This window comes from Takifugu flavidus, chromosome 13 (genome assembly GCF_003711565.1).
Source record: "Takifugu flavidus isolate HTHZ2018 chromosome 13, ASM371156v2, whole genome shotgun sequence".
NCBI lineage: Eukaryota > Metazoa > Chordata > Actinopteri > Tetraodontiformes > Tetraodontidae > Takifugu > Takifugu flavidus.
The window spans coordinates 6134741-6151519 of NC_079532.1; the positions used below are offsets into that span (position 1 = coordinate 6134741).

General features: G+C 43.7%; 3 protein-coding genes across 14 annotated transcripts in view; all 3 read left to right on the forward strand.

The window, feature by feature from the left end:
- Positions 1–9028, forward strand: part of pparab (peroxisome proliferator-activated receptor alpha b) — a 52209-nt gene extending 43181 nt beyond the window's left edge. For 11 of the 12 annotated variants that reach the window (XM_057052855.1, XM_057052854.1, XM_057052852.1 and 8 more), the window contains 5 exons: positions 257–420; positions 1688–1826; positions 3707–3906; positions 5169–5622; positions 5704–8055. In XM_057052855.1, the coding sequence (XP_056908835.1) occupies positions 257–420; positions 1688–1826; positions 3707–3906; positions 5169–5622; positions 5704–5948 (1202 nt within the window). In that variant the 3' untranslated portion in view covers positions 5949–8055. Of the gene's footprint in view, positions 1–256; positions 421–1687; positions 1827–3706; positions 3907–5168; positions 5623–5703 lie in introns of all 12 variants that reach the window. The other variant, XM_057052850.1, reaches the window with a different exon arrangement.
- A 282-nt stretch (positions 9029–9310) lies between these two features.
- On the forward strand, positions 9311–11931 carry yars2 (tyrosyl-tRNA synthetase 2, mitochondrial). The gene is made up of 5 exons (XM_057052847.1): positions 9311–10126; positions 10233–10400; positions 10505–10660; positions 10930–11100; positions 11394–11931. The coding sequence occupies exons 1-5, from the start codon at positions 9339–9341 to the stop codon at positions 11551–11553; spliced, it is 1443 nt and encodes a 480-aa protein (XP_056908827.1). The 5' UTR covers positions 9311–9338; the 3' UTR covers positions 11554–11931.
- A 1086-nt stretch (positions 11932–13017) lies between these two features.
- Positions 13018–16642, forward strand: cdkn1bb (cyclin dependent kinase inhibitor 1Bb). Its single transcript, XM_057052865.1, has 3 exons — positions 13018–13815; positions 14067–14194; positions 15094–16642. The coding sequence occupies exons 1-2, from the start codon at positions 13377–13379 to the stop codon at positions 14180–14182; spliced, it is 555 nt and encodes a 184-aa protein (XP_056908845.1). The 5' UTR covers positions 13018–13376; the 3' UTR covers positions 14183–14194; positions 15094–16642.
- The last annotated feature ends 137 nt before the right edge of the window (positions 16643–16779 follow it).

A 16779-nucleotide genomic window follows, 5' to 3' on the forward strand; every position in this document is an offset into this window, starting at 1 on the left:
AGTGCTGCTTTGGTGTCGTCCGTTTGCGGCGTCCAAGTCCCACTGGTGGACGTTGGCAAATTAGCATACACTACCCTGGCTATACATTATCTACCCTTTCCAAACCGTTGCTACACCCTGTAGATCCGTTAAGTGCTGCTTTCTCCTTTTTTCAGTATTTTGCCTTTTAATTGGCTACACGGCGTTTGTGGCATGATAACGTTGTGCACCCGTCGGGCAGCCTCCCTTTCAACTGGCTGACCCTCTTGTGTTGCAGACGCCCTGACGCCCGCCTCCAGCCCATCTTCAGTAGTTTATGGGTTGGTGGCAGGCCAGGAGGAGCTTTCGGCCTCCTCCTCCGTGCTCAACCTGGAGTGTCGCGTCTGCGCTGACCGTGCCTCGGGCTACCACTACGGAGTCCACGCCTGCGAGGGCTGCAAGGTGAGACGGAGATCAGGCAATGGCTATGATGCCTGAGCGACCTGAAGTTCTCAGACATGTCCTCAGTAGTCTCCTATTGACACATCCCGGAATCTTGTTCACACTTTTTCAACTGTCTGTCAATATTTTGGTCAATATTCATCAATTGTTTCCTCTCCATGTCACCACTCAAGTTGAGACAAGCCCAGGATCACAAACAGGCCTTTGACGACACATTAACAGGCATCAGTATAATAAATGATATTTGCCTGTTTTTCTGAGAAAAGTCAACTCACCAGATTGTAAAATCCACAGCGTCTGTGACGATTTCTTCTAAAAGCAGGCTGATAACGGCTTTCACACTTGGTTGATCAATAATTTTGAAGTTAATTGTTTACTGGTCCAGAGCAGCCCAGTCTGGTGTTAATAAAGGTACGAAAGGTCAGAGCCAGTACAGCCTGACGTGAGCGCAGAAATGTAGTGTTTCCATCCAGCCACAGAAGGAACCAGCTGAAGTGGAAACTGTATTAAAACCATTTGCACATGAACGGGAGGACAAATATCAGCAAGTGATGAAACTGTCACAAGTAAAGGAAACAAAATGTTTTCTCGCGTCATTGAGGTGAGAAAAGAATGTTCAAAATTAAGAGACACACAGTCACACCCTCCTCCTTCCAGCATTTTCTAAAGTGAACAAAGGCCAGTTGTTGGGTTCATGAGTCAATCATGTGACCCTTAAATACTGACAGAGCTGTAAAACAATAAAATATCATCTTGTAACAAATGCCAAGGGCTTTGCTGCCCATCCTTAACATATAGAACAATATATATCATGTATAATGGTTGACCACACAGAAGATAAAACTAGTTGTCATGGTATTTGCTGTGCTGGCACACCAGCTTGAATGCAACACCACATGCCTAAAATTTAAAAAAAAGCCACACTGTCATGGAAATGGTGCAATTGTTATAATTGCATAATTTGATAATCATTATGTGAAAGGCAAATGTTACTTGTAATGCAGTATCATTAAGGCCTTAACAAATCACAACATAACACTCTGCGTCATCAGCTTGGGACTTATTAAACTGAAGAACATTTAATATTAATCATTAAACTCATCAGATAAACCCAGAGAACAAAGCCTCAGTATGACTTTGTTGGTTTTTGTACTATTCTTTGGTTCAGGGCTTTAGGGCAGCAGGATCTGTTGTTCGAAGCTCTCATTCTCATTTTGGCACTGTGTGTATCTAATCCTCCCCCCCCCCCCCCCCCTCATTCCTCAAGGGGTTTTTTCGGCGCACTATCCGTCTGAAGCTGGAATACGACAAGTGCGAACGTCGCTGCAAGATCCAGAAGAAAAATCGCAACAAGTGCCAATACTGTCGCTTCCAGAAGTGCCTGTCGGTGGGCATGTCCCATAACGGTGAGTTAGGTCCATGGGGCGGGGAAGGGCTATACTGCTGCACGTTGAGCACGTCTCCCGTGAGCACACAGTCCTGAACAACCTCGTACAAATACCAAGAGAGTTTGAAAGGGTACTTAAGATGTAGTTAATAAACAACCTGACACCCAAGTTGGATCTGAAGTTACATGTAATGGCAGCTGTCGAGCGATCCCAGACTCGTGCATACATTCACTGTATTTATTCGCCTTCATTTACATTTGACTCACATCTGCAAGTTGTTGACGTGCACCGAGAGGTGTATTTGTGTCTGTGCGCTGCAGCCGCAGCGCTGAGTCACTCTCAGTTTCTGGGGCTGAAACCTCTGAACCTTTCTGGTTCAGATACAAGCAAAGGCAAGAAAATCCTGGGGCCCATTTAGATTTTAACCTGCCTGATTTAGATTACGCTGCCCCCAGATACACGCATCTATAGTGGGATATTTAAAGTACCATATGTTTGACCCAAAAACACACCATCTGCACACATGCAAATCAAGCCTGCTGACCTGACGAGGTCAGTATCCTGTTTTGGGGGAAGTGTTGACACAGATTCTAGAGATGACATGCATGTGCAGATACGTGGACGTTTTATTTGTAATGTAAAGGTTAAAGAGGTTAGTGTTAATGGGTTTATATATGGATTCTAGATCGTATGCACATTAGACCTGAGAACAAAGAGGCAGAGCTGGATGTAGGTTGAGGCTATGAACTATAAAGTGTCTCAAAGCTCAGAAGTAGCTTCACTTCCTGTTATGGTAGACAATATGGATATTGAGTTTCAGCAACCTAAATGTAACTGCAGGGGGAGGAGGAAGGAGATGTGAGACCAGTGCAACCTGATCTTTGGACTTGTGCTGGTGCGAAGAGTCCAAAGGGACATAGCTGCTGCTAATTTTGGAGCTTCATTCCCCTTTAACCCATCGATCTCCAGGCTGAGTCTATGACACTGGATCGTACAAACTATAAATGATCAGCTGTTTTATTTATTCATTCATTTATTTAGTCAAACACTGATGAGCACTTGTGTCTCAAGTAGGTGGTTCAGTGGGTTTTTTTTAATTTTGGCAAAAATAATTCCAAAACATCAGTGCCTTTGTTGCAGGCATTTATTTAAGGTCTGTAAGTCAGCTGTTGAAAACGTGATCAGACCCCCCCATCGGCAGACACATTGCCTTACGTTGGTCCTATAAGAAGTTGACTTAAGCTCAGTTTAGCATCACTTCCTCCCATCTTAATTAGGCTTGGCTGCCACCCAGATCCCCATTGGGAAGCCCCCAGCTTTAGATGATCTGCCCACTTGAGCAGTAATCTAGTGGGTCATCTGGGCACCTTCGGGTCAGGCCAGGGCTCGTTTCCAGTGGGTGACTAGATGGGAAATCAGATCTCTATTTGTGACTTCATAAGCCCTTAAATTAGAAATAGTATATTAGATTTGGGTGTGATCACACATCGGCATGTGCACGTGCATCAGCTTTAGTCCGTTTAAATTGCTGAGGAGGAGGAGGAGAGGAGGAGGAGGAGGAGGAGGAGGAGTTTAAAGCACTTCACCACGAATCTCATTAGTTAAATGGGATCTGGCTGTCTGGGAAATAGAAAAACAGCTCTCAGGGATGGATCTGATACAACCTGTTTCCAACCTGGCTTCGCTGTCTTCATTCATAAATTAACTACAATTGTTAAACGATATGTTATTTATACCTCATGATTGTTGGTTTGAGGTGAATCTTCTTGGTCGATTCATGCACATCTGCTGTTCTGTTGTTTCATAATACGAACCTGACCGTTTGAAATGAAAAATCTGGCTGACAGAGTCACGGCAGCAGAGCGATTCAACGATCTTTCTCTTCTGGCTCTCTCCAGCCATCCGGTTTGGCCGGATGCCCCAGTCAGAGAAGCTGAAGCTGAAGGCAGAGATGGTGACGGGGGACAGGGAGGTGGACGACCCCCGGGTAGCCGACCAGAAGACGCTGGCCAGGCAGATTTACGAGGCCTATCTGAAGAACTTTAACATGAACAAGGCCAAGGCTCGAAGCATCCTCAGTGGCAAGACCAGCACCCCTGTACGTTAGTTAAGGGTAACGGGTTGGTGAGTGAACGGGTACAAAAACGAAACATCCAAGGAGATCAAAGGGGTCTTTTGCAATTTCCTCAAATGTTACAGTAAATAGTCCCCCTCAAATGTTGTAATGAGGCCTATGATGACCGGGCAGCCAGCCCCTCAGAGATTATATGCAGCCAAAATTAACTTACCTAATCGCTAATGCAAGTGCAGCTGGACAAACTAGCATCTGTTTGGACCAAAGTTTCCTTCCTTTCAGGCTGGCGTTAATCCATCAGTCATTTTTCCAGCTTGTCTGTGAGTGTTTCAGGCTCAGGTGTCCCTCGAGAGATGGTTTCCCTCCATATCAGTGTCCCCATTTTACAGCCGTGATGTTTTAATTCACCTCACTTGACTGACATCTGGCCTCACAGATGGATGGGAAGCACAGCGACATGACAGTGGAAGCGCTGAATCACTGCATTACTCGGGGCTTATGTGTTTTTTCCCCTCTGTCGGCTGCCAAATGTCCAGGAGAATAAATTCCGTTTGCTCCAAAACTAAATTCCACAGTCTCAGTGATTGAATTAATCATTATCAGTCAACTCCAAAAGGAGTTCTGTTTTCATAATTTATCCAATGGAATGGCTTCTCATCAGTTCTGATATAATAGTGAATGAATTTCAATTATTTAACCATCATCTCTGAGGTCATGGCCAGTGAATATTGACTAAATAAACTAAAAAATACACCTCAAACACAGCAGAAATGATGACGTGTAAATAATGCTGTCATTTCATAAATAGTGAGTGGTCTCCTGCGGACGTGTGGTGACACACAGTGAGGGTTTGTGCGTCTTTTGCTCATACCTTCATGAGGTTATCCCATATTTAGCACAGTATGCAGCTCTGATCTCAGAGTTGCAGCTCTGATATCATGTGCTGTAGCAGGTGTAGTTGCTCGTCTGTGAACCTTCCACCATGTGAACACAGCTAAAAACCTCTCTTGTAATACAACCTGTCACTGGACATGTTGACGCTGGATTTCATATCACTTGTGTGGACAGCGTTTTTGTCTCGAAGTGAAATATTGTAATTTCCCCATTTACGCTGAGATTGAATGCTTTTTCCCATTCCTGAGCTCTTTCGGGGAGATAACATCAATGAGGGTTTAGAGTCTCTTGGTCAAGGAGGCTTGAAATATTCCATTCAGGCAAAGTCACAAAAAGATGAATAACGTCTGGTTCGTTCAAATCTCTTAAGATGGCGTCTCCACTTCCCGCAGCCTTTTGTCATCCACGACATGGAGACCCTGCAGCTTGCGGAGCAGACCCTGGTGGCAAAGATGGTGAGCTCAGAGGGAACGCTGAAGGACAGAGAGGTGGAGGTTCGGATTTTCCACTGCTGCCAGTACACGTCGGTGGAGACCGTCACCGAGCTCACCGAGTTCGCCAAGTCCGTCCCGGGCTTTTCCAGGTTGGACCTCAACGATCAAGTGACTCTATTGAAGTACGGAGTGTACGAAGCTCTCTTCGCCATGTTGGCCTCCTGCATGAACAAGGACGGGCTCCTGGTCGCCTACGGCTCAGGCTTCATCACCCGGGAGTTCCTCAAGAGTCTGCGGCGGCCGTTCAGTGACATGATGGAGCCCAAGTTCCAGTTTGCTATGAAATTTAATGGTTTGGGGCTGGACGACAGTGACCTGGCTCTGTTTGTGGCTGCAATCATCTGCTGTGGAGGTGAGGGTGCAGATGTTGAAGCTAATCACTTTGTTGTTTCTGTTGTTTTGTAGCACTTTGGTTTGTTTCACTCTCTCCCAGACCGTCCGGGCCTGGTAAACGTGGCCCACATTGAGCGAATGCAGGAGAGCATCGTACGAGTGCTGCAGCTCCATCTCCTGGCCAACCACCCCGACGACACGTTCCTTTTCCCCAGACTGCTGCAGAAACTGGCAGACCTCCGGCAGCTGGTCACCGAGCACGCACAGGTGGTGCAGGAGATCAAAAAGACAGAGGACACCTCACTCCACCCGCTGCTGCAGGAGATTTACAGAGACATGTACTGACGGCGATGGACTGGCACGCTCAGAAAAACTCCTTCTTTTCAGGGAAGAAGACGAAACATTGTCCTTCATAAGCTAGGTTAAACCACTTAAACTGAGTTGATGCAGCAAAAGTTAGCTTTAGAGTCTGAATCCACGCTAAGGCAGGAAATCCCCATATGAAGATTTGTGAAGTTGATTGTCACTTCTGGATATTACAAAAAAAACTCTCAAGAGCAATTTGAATTCGTAGAGGCAGAAGTTTCCAATTCTGACTCTTCAAAGTTTAACGTAAGATATAGGTAATTGTTGAATTCCTTCCCAAGGTCATTGTAAAGGGAAATTTTGTGCTGTCGACAGCCTGGCGTCCTACATCTTCCTCCATTAACGAGCCCGACACTGACAGAGGCCATGGAATTGGTGTTTTTCTCTCCAGCAGCCATCCTGCCATTGAGGCACAACACTGATGATGCACCAAGCGTTTGTTTAGTGTAAAGTCAAAGCCACGAGCTCCTTAACACGTTGGTTGTTTTGGTCGTAGGTCCTGGAATCAGTCCAATTCCAAACGCTTGTGAATTATTCCCCGTCCACTCGTTCGTTCAGCAATAACAGTTGGCTTTGCGAGGAGCTTGCAGAATCTTCCAGATTGGAACGCAATGCACAATAATGCAAATCCTACAGAGAAATATGTAACTATGACAACATTTGCACTGGGCCTCAACTTTAGGAGAACGCATGCACGGATATTTGGCACTCCATGCTGTTTTGAGTCCCGGGACTCAAGGGCTAACACCAAGATAACGTGCATAACAATTTTAATGCAAGCCCCGTATTTCACTTGTATATTGTTGTATTCAATTATTTGCGTTCATCTTTGCACTGTGGTTCTGTTCCGCTGATGTATTTCACTGTTTTGGTCTCTCAAAACTCACACGAATGTTCAGGGTTCTTCTGTGACAGTCATCATGACAGCTGCTCATCATCATCATCATCATCATCATCATCATCATCATCATCATCACCATCATCATCATCATCAAATGCCACATTATATCTACTTTTTCCATTCTGGGTATTAAGGGCTCTTGTACTTTCACCAATATTGCCTGGAACACATGACAAATCAGTCGGACCTTTATCAACACTTTTGTATCCGATGATGGATGAAGACCAAGTATATTTTCACACGTTTCTGTTGGCGACCTGGTTTTAGGAGGGTAAAGGTCACTATCCACATGGTTTTTTTCCACCTACCGGGAGGGATTTTGGCTGATTGCACTAACCCTTCACTGTGCTTGACACGTTATCTTGTAAAAGTCTAATGACGCCCTGATTTGCGATCAAAGTAAGTTGTAAACAGTTCAAATTGTCCAGCTTTTAACTGAAATGAGGTATGTAGATGACTAATAATGATGGGTTTTTATATCGCTCCAGTTGGTAAATACTTTCAAGTATTTGAAAATTGCAGTAAATGTAGTTGTGTACCATATTTCTATTTTTGTTCAAATGCCACACTTATGTTTGAACTGAAATGGATAGTATTTTTATACTAAAAGTGATATATATACCGTATATGTATGTAAATATATATATATATATATATATATATATATATAATATATATATATATTATATATATAGGAGTGAATCAGATAACTCTTATTTGAAGTAGCACAGATGAAGAGTGCTGTGTAAATAGGTTCAAGGGTAACAGGGTGACTTTTCATCCGAATATCCATAATGATTCCGTCTTTTTGATTGTTATTTCCGTTTATGGAGTTGTGATGCTTGTACATGTTCAATTAAGCTCAAATGTGTATATGTATTGCAACCACTCTTGGGCTCTGCTTGCCCATAACTCCTGGTAGCTGACCTCCGTGACCTCTTGAATACAGTTATAGCACCTTGAACGGTCAAATCACCGCTTCACCAGGCAGTACAGACCTTCTTCATTAATGCCCAGTAGTAGTTCTGCTTTTACAAGAGGTGATATATGTGCAGACTTTCTACGGGATGTGAAGTCATTGCCTCCTCCTATTGAACAGATGATATGTATTGACACATCACATGGAGCCATAATTTACCATAACAGTATATTTTTACTATGCTAAATAAGATTCAGAAATGGAAATGCAGTATCTTTCTTCTCTACATGCGGTGCTCTACCTTACTCAAACACCAAACATTTCTTATGCCATACGTAGATTACTGAGCTTCACGCTGCCTCTGCTCTCATCCTTTTGCAAATCGTTGTCCGGTTTGAGGATTGTTTTAAGATATCTTGGTTCATTTTCCTCCTGGTTTCTAGACACAAGCTGCAGAAACACCCACAGAAACGCTCTGTGCCTTCACGGTGTGCCCACGTCATAAAGCATTTGAGATTCAGTAGAGAGACGCGGCTGCTGCACACGCTTTCACTTCCAGAGTTGGGAGCTGAAGTTGGCCGGTTGTGGCTCAGCAGGGCCCTGCGGACTACAAGTGTTGTCTCATCAGTTTAAGTATGTAGTCTTGTAGACAACAGAGGCTTAAAAGTGCACACATCTTTAATATTGAAGGACTTACTTGAAAATAAATTAAATACATGGAATAGAAAACAAAATTAGGGCACTTGAGCTTTGCCCAACTGAAAACTCCATTCAAATTTGTGACGTCTCTTAAAGGTTTTCTGTGTGTATGTCTGTGTGTGTGTTTGTAACCGACAAGGGACTTTTCAATGTGCATCAGGGAAAACTAGTCTTCCTTTGTTGAACTAGCTCAGGTTATAGAACAATAGTGTTCCTTCCTCTGTCTCTCTGGAATGACTTTAAAGTGCTCTGCCTTATAACACACTGATGCCAATAATACTGATATACATGAATTTTGTGTTGATTTTCCAAATCTGACAGAAATTCGTTACCAGGGAGCAGCTGTCGTAGGAATTGTCTTTTGTTTGGTTCATGGTTTTTTGTGGCAATATTGTTTGTATGGCAACACAAAAGGACTCACGTTGCCGATGTTTACTGTGGCATGGTAAACGATACTGTAAATGATTGAATGTATATCTAGTCGTTCAGACAATGAAAGTTGACATATGGATTTAAAAATAAAATTGTTTTAAAATGTTATTTTGTGTTGGGGTTTTTTTCATATTAAAATGCCAGCAAACCGTTGTACAAGTATTTGATATATTCACTTGCAGACAAATTAAGTAAATGTATGCAATTTAAGAACATGCTCGTATATTAATATTTTGCTGTAAAAATCAAAGCAGGATTTAAAGGATTTGGTACACGGTAGTTCAACATTCATCGCCACCACTGGAGGGGACGCGACAGTGGTAGTTGACCTGTTACAGTCGGTGCGCTAGAGGGCGCTCTTCCCTTAATATATGCTTATTCTCAACTCTTCTTCTGTCTTCTTGTCACATTGTCCAATATGGCTGCGTCCATGGTGAGGACCTCTCGCTACGTACTGCGGCATCACGCCTGTATTTTGTCCAGGCGGAGGTGTTTTCACCGTACACTGCAATCTGAACTACACAGTTCTTCGACTTTACTAAGCGGGCTGCTCATTTCACTGAATAAACGCGGTGTTTTGAAGGAATGTTTCCCAGAAAGCGCAGCGCAGGACCAGCTTCCTCACCTCCTCCAGGCCGGCTCTCAGACGGTGTACTGCGGGTTCGATCCCACCGCCGACAGCCTCCACGTAGGCAATTTGTTAGCTTTAATCGCTCTGCTGCACTTCCGTGACGCTGGACACCACGTCCTCGCCGTTGTCGGGGGGGCCACGGCGCAGATCGGAGACCCGAGTGGGAAATCGACCGAGCGGGAGCGTCTGTCTGCAGACACGGTGGAGGCGAACACCCGCAGCATCCGCGATAGCCTGCAGAGGATCTTCACCAACCACGAACTGTGCTTCCACAACAGCTCCAAAAAACTGGGTACCGTGACTGTGTTGAACAATCTGAGCTGGTACAAGGACCGGGGCGTGGTAGAGTTTCTGTCGGAGGCCGGAAGGCACTTTCGGATGGGCACGATGCTCAGCCGCCACAGCGTCCAGTCCAGGCTGCGGAGCCCCGACGGCATGAGCCTGACAGAGTTCGCCTATCAGGTCTTCCAAGCTTATGACTTCTACCACCTGAACCAAATATACGGCTGCAAGATTCAGCTGGGGGGCACCGACCAGCTGGGCAATTTGATGTCTGGCCACGAATTCATCCACAAGTAAATGTTTACCTTCCCGGAAATGCAAAACCTCCTTTTTCTATCAAACGTTTGATTAATGAAAAAGCATGCAACCGTTGTGTAACCCATCCTGCCACCTCTCCAGAGTGAGTGGTGAAGAGGTGTACGGCCTCACCATCCCACTGGTCACCAGCTCGGTGGGAGACAAACTGGGGAAGACAGCAGGCAATGCAGTGTGGCTCAACAGAGACAAAACATCTCCCTTTGAACTCTACCAGTTCTTCCTCAGGCTGCCCGATTCCAGCGTAGAGAGGTAGGAGACGCTGAAACGTGCTGATCGAGCGCCGCTGTATGCTTGCATATCTTTTGCAGGCATCACTTTAGTTCCATTATGTGCATCATGTGCTGCTCTTGCAGGTATCTGAAGCTTTTCACCTTCTTGCCTCTAGCAGAGGTGGAGAGGCTGATGGAGCAACAGAGAGAGGATCCAGGGAAACGTCTGGCTCATAAAAGACTGGCAGCAGAAGTGACAAAACTGGTACATGGAAAGGAAGGGCTGGGAAGTGCTAAAAGGTCAGAATGTGTGTATGTTTAAAGCACGATAACATTCACACTTTATTCAAACATAGACCAAATTGGGCTTTGTGATTAAAAATCACCGTCCCATACAGCCACATATCACAATCAAGGGCTAATTGCATTAGCATGCACACATTTATTATTTATTAAACGCCATTTACATGTTTGCTGCAGCATTTTAGTCACAAATGAAATGTTTGATGTGAAACTAGGACGTCATTGTTGCATCTTTACACCTCCTTTGAATTTGTACCCCGTTACAGATGCACCAACGCGTTGTACCACAGCAGTGTGCAGGCTTTGGAGGAAATGAGTGATGAGGAGCTTCAGGAGCTCTTCCGAGAAGCTCCTTTTCATGAGCTGTTGCTGGAGCCAGGAACCACAGTGATAGATGCCTGTCGTAAGGTCAACGCCATCCCAGCGGGACAGAAAGGGTAATTATTCTAACTCTTCGTGCCTCGTGTATGACCAGACTTGAGCTTCAAGATAGATTTTGCCTTTGTTGGCTAATAGTGCAAAGTTGTTTCATCACTCCTAAATATTTTATGGTTTTTATGCAGATTTAATGTCAAAAACAGGTTATGTTCATGAGAGACGCGGGTATGTGTTTAAATTTCTTATCCATGCTCAGTTGGATTTTTGGGTATAAATGTGGAAACCTTTTGATATGTTTGAGGTTGTGACATTTGTAGCAAAAAATCAAGGTCATGTCTACATCTGTGTGCAGGTACCAAATGGTGTTGGATGGAGCCGTCTGGATCAACCACACCCGCATGGACAAACCAGAGCAGGTGCTGATCCCTAAGCTTCACATCCTTTCAAATGGACTTACCTTGATCAGAGTTGGGAAGAAGAACTTTTACATCATCAAGTGGCTTGGCCTTTGAGGGTGTCTGCTCTTATATGGGACCAGTTTGACAATTATGGACTATATAGGAAGGTATGGCACCAACCCTTTAAAGCAGGGATGTCCAGACTATTCCACAAAGGGCCATGTGGCTGCAGGTTTATTCTTTTTTGTTCTAGCCTTTGTTTTCTGTCATCACACAATATGTATATACATATAGGTTTGGCATTTGTCTTAAGATATAACATTAAAACAAATTTTTATATAAAACGTTGCCTACTGACTTTGTACACCCTTAGATGTCACCGCTAGAGGGCAGCATTGTCCCGGTCACAGCAGCGACGCTGGCAGCGTTATTAAGCATCTTGCTGTAACCCCGTTGGTAAATAATTGCTCGTATTAAATTTGTATTGCGCCATCTACGGTGTTTGAAGGCTGTGTTTTGCTTTCAGTGATTTATTTTTGTTTCTGTTTCCAAAACCAGGCTCATTTCTTTTAAGATAGCGATTTTGCTGAATTAAAAGTGAAAGGTGTAAATTGCATCAGCCAGAAAGGCATCACTATAAATTGACTCACACATTTTGGTTGGTAGTAGAATTTTTAGACCTTATAAAATTACATTTATTTTACTGTGATACTTATCAAAAATAAATGTTTTAGTATATATTTTTTTCTTAAAGGCTCAAAGTGTAAATAGCTATATCCTCACTGTTAGCTTCTGGGACTTTTATTGGTCGGTGCTTTACTCCTTTCTTTTAGAGATTTGTATTTATTTAATTTATATATTTATTTCTGCAGTCGTAGTGTTATTCTCATTATTCTATTTTTAATGCCTATTTTTAAACTGAGGACAGGATCTGAGCATTTGTTGACCTTGGCTTTCTAGCCTTTAGGTATAAAGATACATTCACAGAAATTGCTTTACCTCCACAAACTTGGTGATGGTTGTATGTGATGGTTCACAGAAATCTGATTCTTGAACCCGTAATAGTTTTTAAAATGTTCACGTTTTTGGTCAAATGCTTTGATACTATGGGGTATATGATGGAGGTGAAAAAAATCAAAGATTATCTTCCCCTAATTTTCACAATAATTTTGGTGCGTGGTCTGTTATATTAGTTGCATTAAAAAATATATGTTTAATTTACTGCATTTTATTTACCCCTTTTTACACTTGTGTTTTTACACTTGTGTAAAAATGTGGCATTTTTTTTGTATTTAATCCTGTCAGCAGTTTCCCTACCAACAGCAAAAAATGTAGTGCTCTGGTTGCATGCTTGAAGATTTCTATTTGCAGAATTCAAAATCAAACATCCTGGTGTTGAAAATTGCATACAGATGTGTTAGTGATTTTAATTTCCAGCCGTTGTTATTGATCAGACGCGCTGCGTGAGCGCAAACCTGCTGCAGCTCCGCGGCCACTTTAAGAGAGGGGGCGGGCTTAGCGGATCTGACCAATCAGCGCCCGTTTACGCATTTAAATATCTTGGCGTGTCAATCATTTTTCCCTCCCCCTAGTCGAGCTCCACTCTCAATCCACAGTCAATCGCCATATTGGGTGCTGTGGGGAGGTTTGCCTGCTGTTTCTCTCACTGCGGACCGAATTGACAGAGCGATTCCAGTTCCTGTGCACTTTGTTTTCATGATTCGCGGAGACTTCTGGGGGCTACGTAACACCGCGACCGTTACCGTCTCCGGCTCGGCGTATGCATGGCATAAGGCGTCCTGCGCTTGTTTTTGGATTCTGCTCAGGAAATAAGGTTGCCCGTTGTTTTTAAGCTCTGTGGGGTGTTTTTTTTTTTCGAGTGGAAAACTGGACGCTCTCGGCTGCTTGACAAAAATTGTTTTTTCTTCGGGAGGAAAATGTCAGATGTTCGACTATCAAACGGGAGCCCGACGCTGGAGAGGACGGATCCCCGAGTGCCGGATCACCCGAAACCGTCCGCTTGCAGAAACCTCTTCGGCTCGGTGGATCACGAAAAGTTAAAGAGGGATTTTAAGAGACACATGCAGGAGATGGAGAAGGATGCCTCCGCCAAGTGGGGCTTCGACTTTGCCAATGACACGCCGCTGCCCAACAGCAGGTTCGACTGGGAATTAGTGGATTGCAAAGACGTCCCGAATTTCTACTGCGCCCAGACGCGGAGAGAGAAGGGCGTCTGCCCTGCTGGGAATAACAATGTGGATCTAAATGGGAATCATAACTGTGTTGTGGCTCCGTGCGAAGACGGCGACAGGTCCGACGGTCAGATGGAGTGCACGGAGCAGTGTCCCGGGCAGAGGAAGAGACCTGCATGCCACGGTACTCCATTAGTATGACAATAACCCCACATTTTCCCCGTGGTGCGTTTCAGCGTAACAGGTAGCCAGACTGGGGCTGATTGCACCGTCTCTGGCAGCGAGGACGAGCCTCAGCTGAAATGCATCAGAAATCACTGCTAATGGCCAATGTTGCTGCTTGATTTAGAGTCGGGACAGTTCCGAAGTCGCAGTTTTTCTTTTCTTTTTTTTTTTTTTTTTTTAAAAAACTCACGCCAAACTTTACTTTTGCAGACCCCTCGGCCCAAAATAAGAGGTCGCACACCAGCACAGATGAGGTTATTTGTCCAAGCCTAAGCCAGTCTGCAGAACACACACCCAGAAAGAAAAGTCCCAAGAGGCAAACGTGAGAGGAGAAAATGGTAAGGAATTATTTTAGATTTCAGCATTGTGCGTCGTAGATCTGTAGCGTTCGCAGCTGCTTTTGAGTTGTTGTTTTGTTGGGTTTTTTTTTTTGGTTTTTTTAGCTTTTGGTTCGGATTAAATGTCTGCTTCAAATATGTCTGCAGCTTTGACAAAAACAAAAACACGCGATTGTGCATTTCAGAAGTGCTGTCAGTCATTTGGTGAGCAGCGGTGGGAGTAAAAGTGTCGGTCGCAGCTGGAAGCCTCGTTTCTATTTGTGCTCTTTCGATCGTGAGAGGAGTGAAAACAGAAGAAACGTGGCCGAACTTTTTTTTTTTTTTTTTTTTACTACAACCTCTGTCTGCAAGGACGAGCCCGAGTTTCCGACTAAAGTGTAAACAAGTGCTGCACAACAGTGTAGTAGTAACACGTCAGCAGCCACTGCCCTCGGCTGAGCAGAGCAGGGACGGGAAGGGGCTGGTCCGTGTGTGTGCGTGCGTGCGCGTGCGTGCGTGCGTGCCTGTGTCACTTTGCACTGTTACAACACACCCGTCCGTCTCTGCGGTGAGCCCACGAAGCCTGAAGTCTTGGGAGGGGGGGTGGGATTGGTGAAAGCAAGAGATTAAAGAAGTATTTTAGCGCGAAAGCTGCAGTATTGTTGGATTGTTTTTCTTTTCTTTTTTTTTTCATTTTTAATTTTGCAAAGTTGCATAACTTTTAATAATTTCTCATCTATTAAAAGCAGTTTCTTACACTTTGGTTTGAGTGGGCTAAGGTGCCACATGGGTGCAGCAGCTGTCAGTGCAGAGAAGCAGCACTTGATCCACTAATTGCAGCACAAAGTCGTGTTTGACATCAGATGATTTTAGATGATCAAGTCAATCCTCTAATGTGGCCCTTTTTTTCACCCCCACAGAGCCGAAGACGAAACCTCAGTGTTGGCTTTTCTTTTTTCTTTTTTTTCCTCTCCTCTTTTTCTTTTCTTTTGAAGAGGAACTACATGGCACCAGAAACATATCAACTCTCCTGACGACGGGGGAGGACGCTGTTGAAGCACTGAATAGAAACACTAAAGTTGTGGCACTCAATTAAAAAAGTTACTGCCTCTAAAAGCAGTGGATGTAGCAGTGTGCAATTAGGTTTGATTTCCTTTTTTGCTCCTTTTTTTTTTTACTACCTGTGTGTAAATAAATATACATATATTATATTTTCCTCCAAATGTAGCACATGATAAAAACATTGATTTGAACACAAATCCTTTATGTAAAAAAAAAAAAGTGTGAATTATTTTTTATTTGACTTGAATTGCAGTGTAGTTTGATGTTTCCAAAATGCTGTTGCATTGGTTTATTCAAGTTCCCTGGAAGCTAGAGTGTGACTGGCACAGTCCCTGCTTTTGTTCCCTTCAAAAACAGAACCATGACTCCTTTACAGTTTCTCAACAGTGTGTCTTCACTCCGTCATCTTCCCAGCCCAGCAGTGAAGAACGGTGCAGGTGTCGCCCCTTTTCATTACAGAAAGTGTCACCAAACCCAGATTTGAAACGTAGATGACTGTACCCCGTAAATTAACCCAGAGCAAACTTAAAAATTAATCAGAGGATTAATCACCCCGTATTTATTCAGATAGGTGCATTTAACTTCTGTTTAGTCCTGGAATATTCCTCATTTCCCCTGTTGTCCTGCACACCTCACCCTCTCTGTAATGGTGTGGTTTGGGTGTCTTTTTTTTTAATTTTCTGAAGGTGTGAGGTACTCGGATATTGAAGGACAAAGACCATGCACACTGCACAGGTTGTGTTGTAAAGCCATCCTCTTTGACTTTCTTCTCCAGCCTTGATATACAGAGTTTTTCTTTTGTTCTGAAGGTGGTTGAATGTCCCAACAATACCAAATAACCTGGTTGCTTCAGTTCAGCCCCCCCCCCCCAGCCCATGCTCCCCCGAATGACTTCACATCGTGTTACTTTGTGATGACCTCGACTCAAAGCAGTTGCGTGTTTGTTAGCCTGCTGAGGATGCAGAGGCGTGCGTCTGTATTTGCCTAAAACTGTGGGCTATCTTCAGAGACCAGTGCACCCGGGTGGAGAGAAACCATCTTGTGTCAGTAATGCAGTCACCATGCCTGTGTATTTGTGTAAATCTTTGCAATGTACCTATGTACATAATTTTGTAAAAAAAAAAATAAAAATGGACAAAAACAACAAAAAAAGACACTGAGAAATTATACTAACTTATTTATGTCAAGTTTTTTTTTTTTTTAATGTAGAATAAAATTGGTATTTGATTACGGTTATCCAAAGTGGCATTTACTTTATAATTATTTTTTTTTAAAACATTATTTTGGTAGGTGTTTTTTTTTTTCTTATCAATAAGGTTGCAAACTGAGCCTGATAAAATATTTGTTGTGCATTTTGTAATGTGTGGTTATAAAATGTGTTGCAATCAATTAAAAGATTAAATGAAATCTGACTCAGGGGTGCTGTTTGTTCCACCAATCCAAGTTTTTCTTGCTCTTTTTGGGCATCTCAAAGCCGGAAGCGCGGCCGCGCATCTGCAGCATCTCTTGATTTATATGCATGGAAGAATGTGGGAATAACGCAG

Bases quoted from the DNA above. Each gene is read 5' to 3' on its own strand.
- yars2 (XM_057052847.1), top strand. From the start codon at position 9,339: ATGGCTGCGTCCATGGTGAGGACCTCTCGCTACGTACTGCGGCATCAC. The intron at 10,127-10,232 runs GTAAATGTTTAC...CCACCTCTCCAG, and splicing joins GGCCACGAATTCATCCACAA to AGTGAGTGGTGAAGAGGTGT. The intron at 11,101-11,393 runs GTAATTATTCTA...ATCTGTGTGCAG, and splicing joins ATCCCAGCGGGACAGAAAGG to GTACCAAATGGTGTTGGATG.
- cdkn1bb (XM_057052865.1), top strand. From the start codon at position 13,377: ATGTCAGATGTTCGACTATCAAACGGGAGCCCGACGCTGGAGAGGACG. The intron at 13,816-14,066 runs GTACTCCATTAG...TTACTTTTGCAG, and splicing joins GAAGAGACCTGCATGCCACG to ACCCCTCGGCCCAAAATAAG.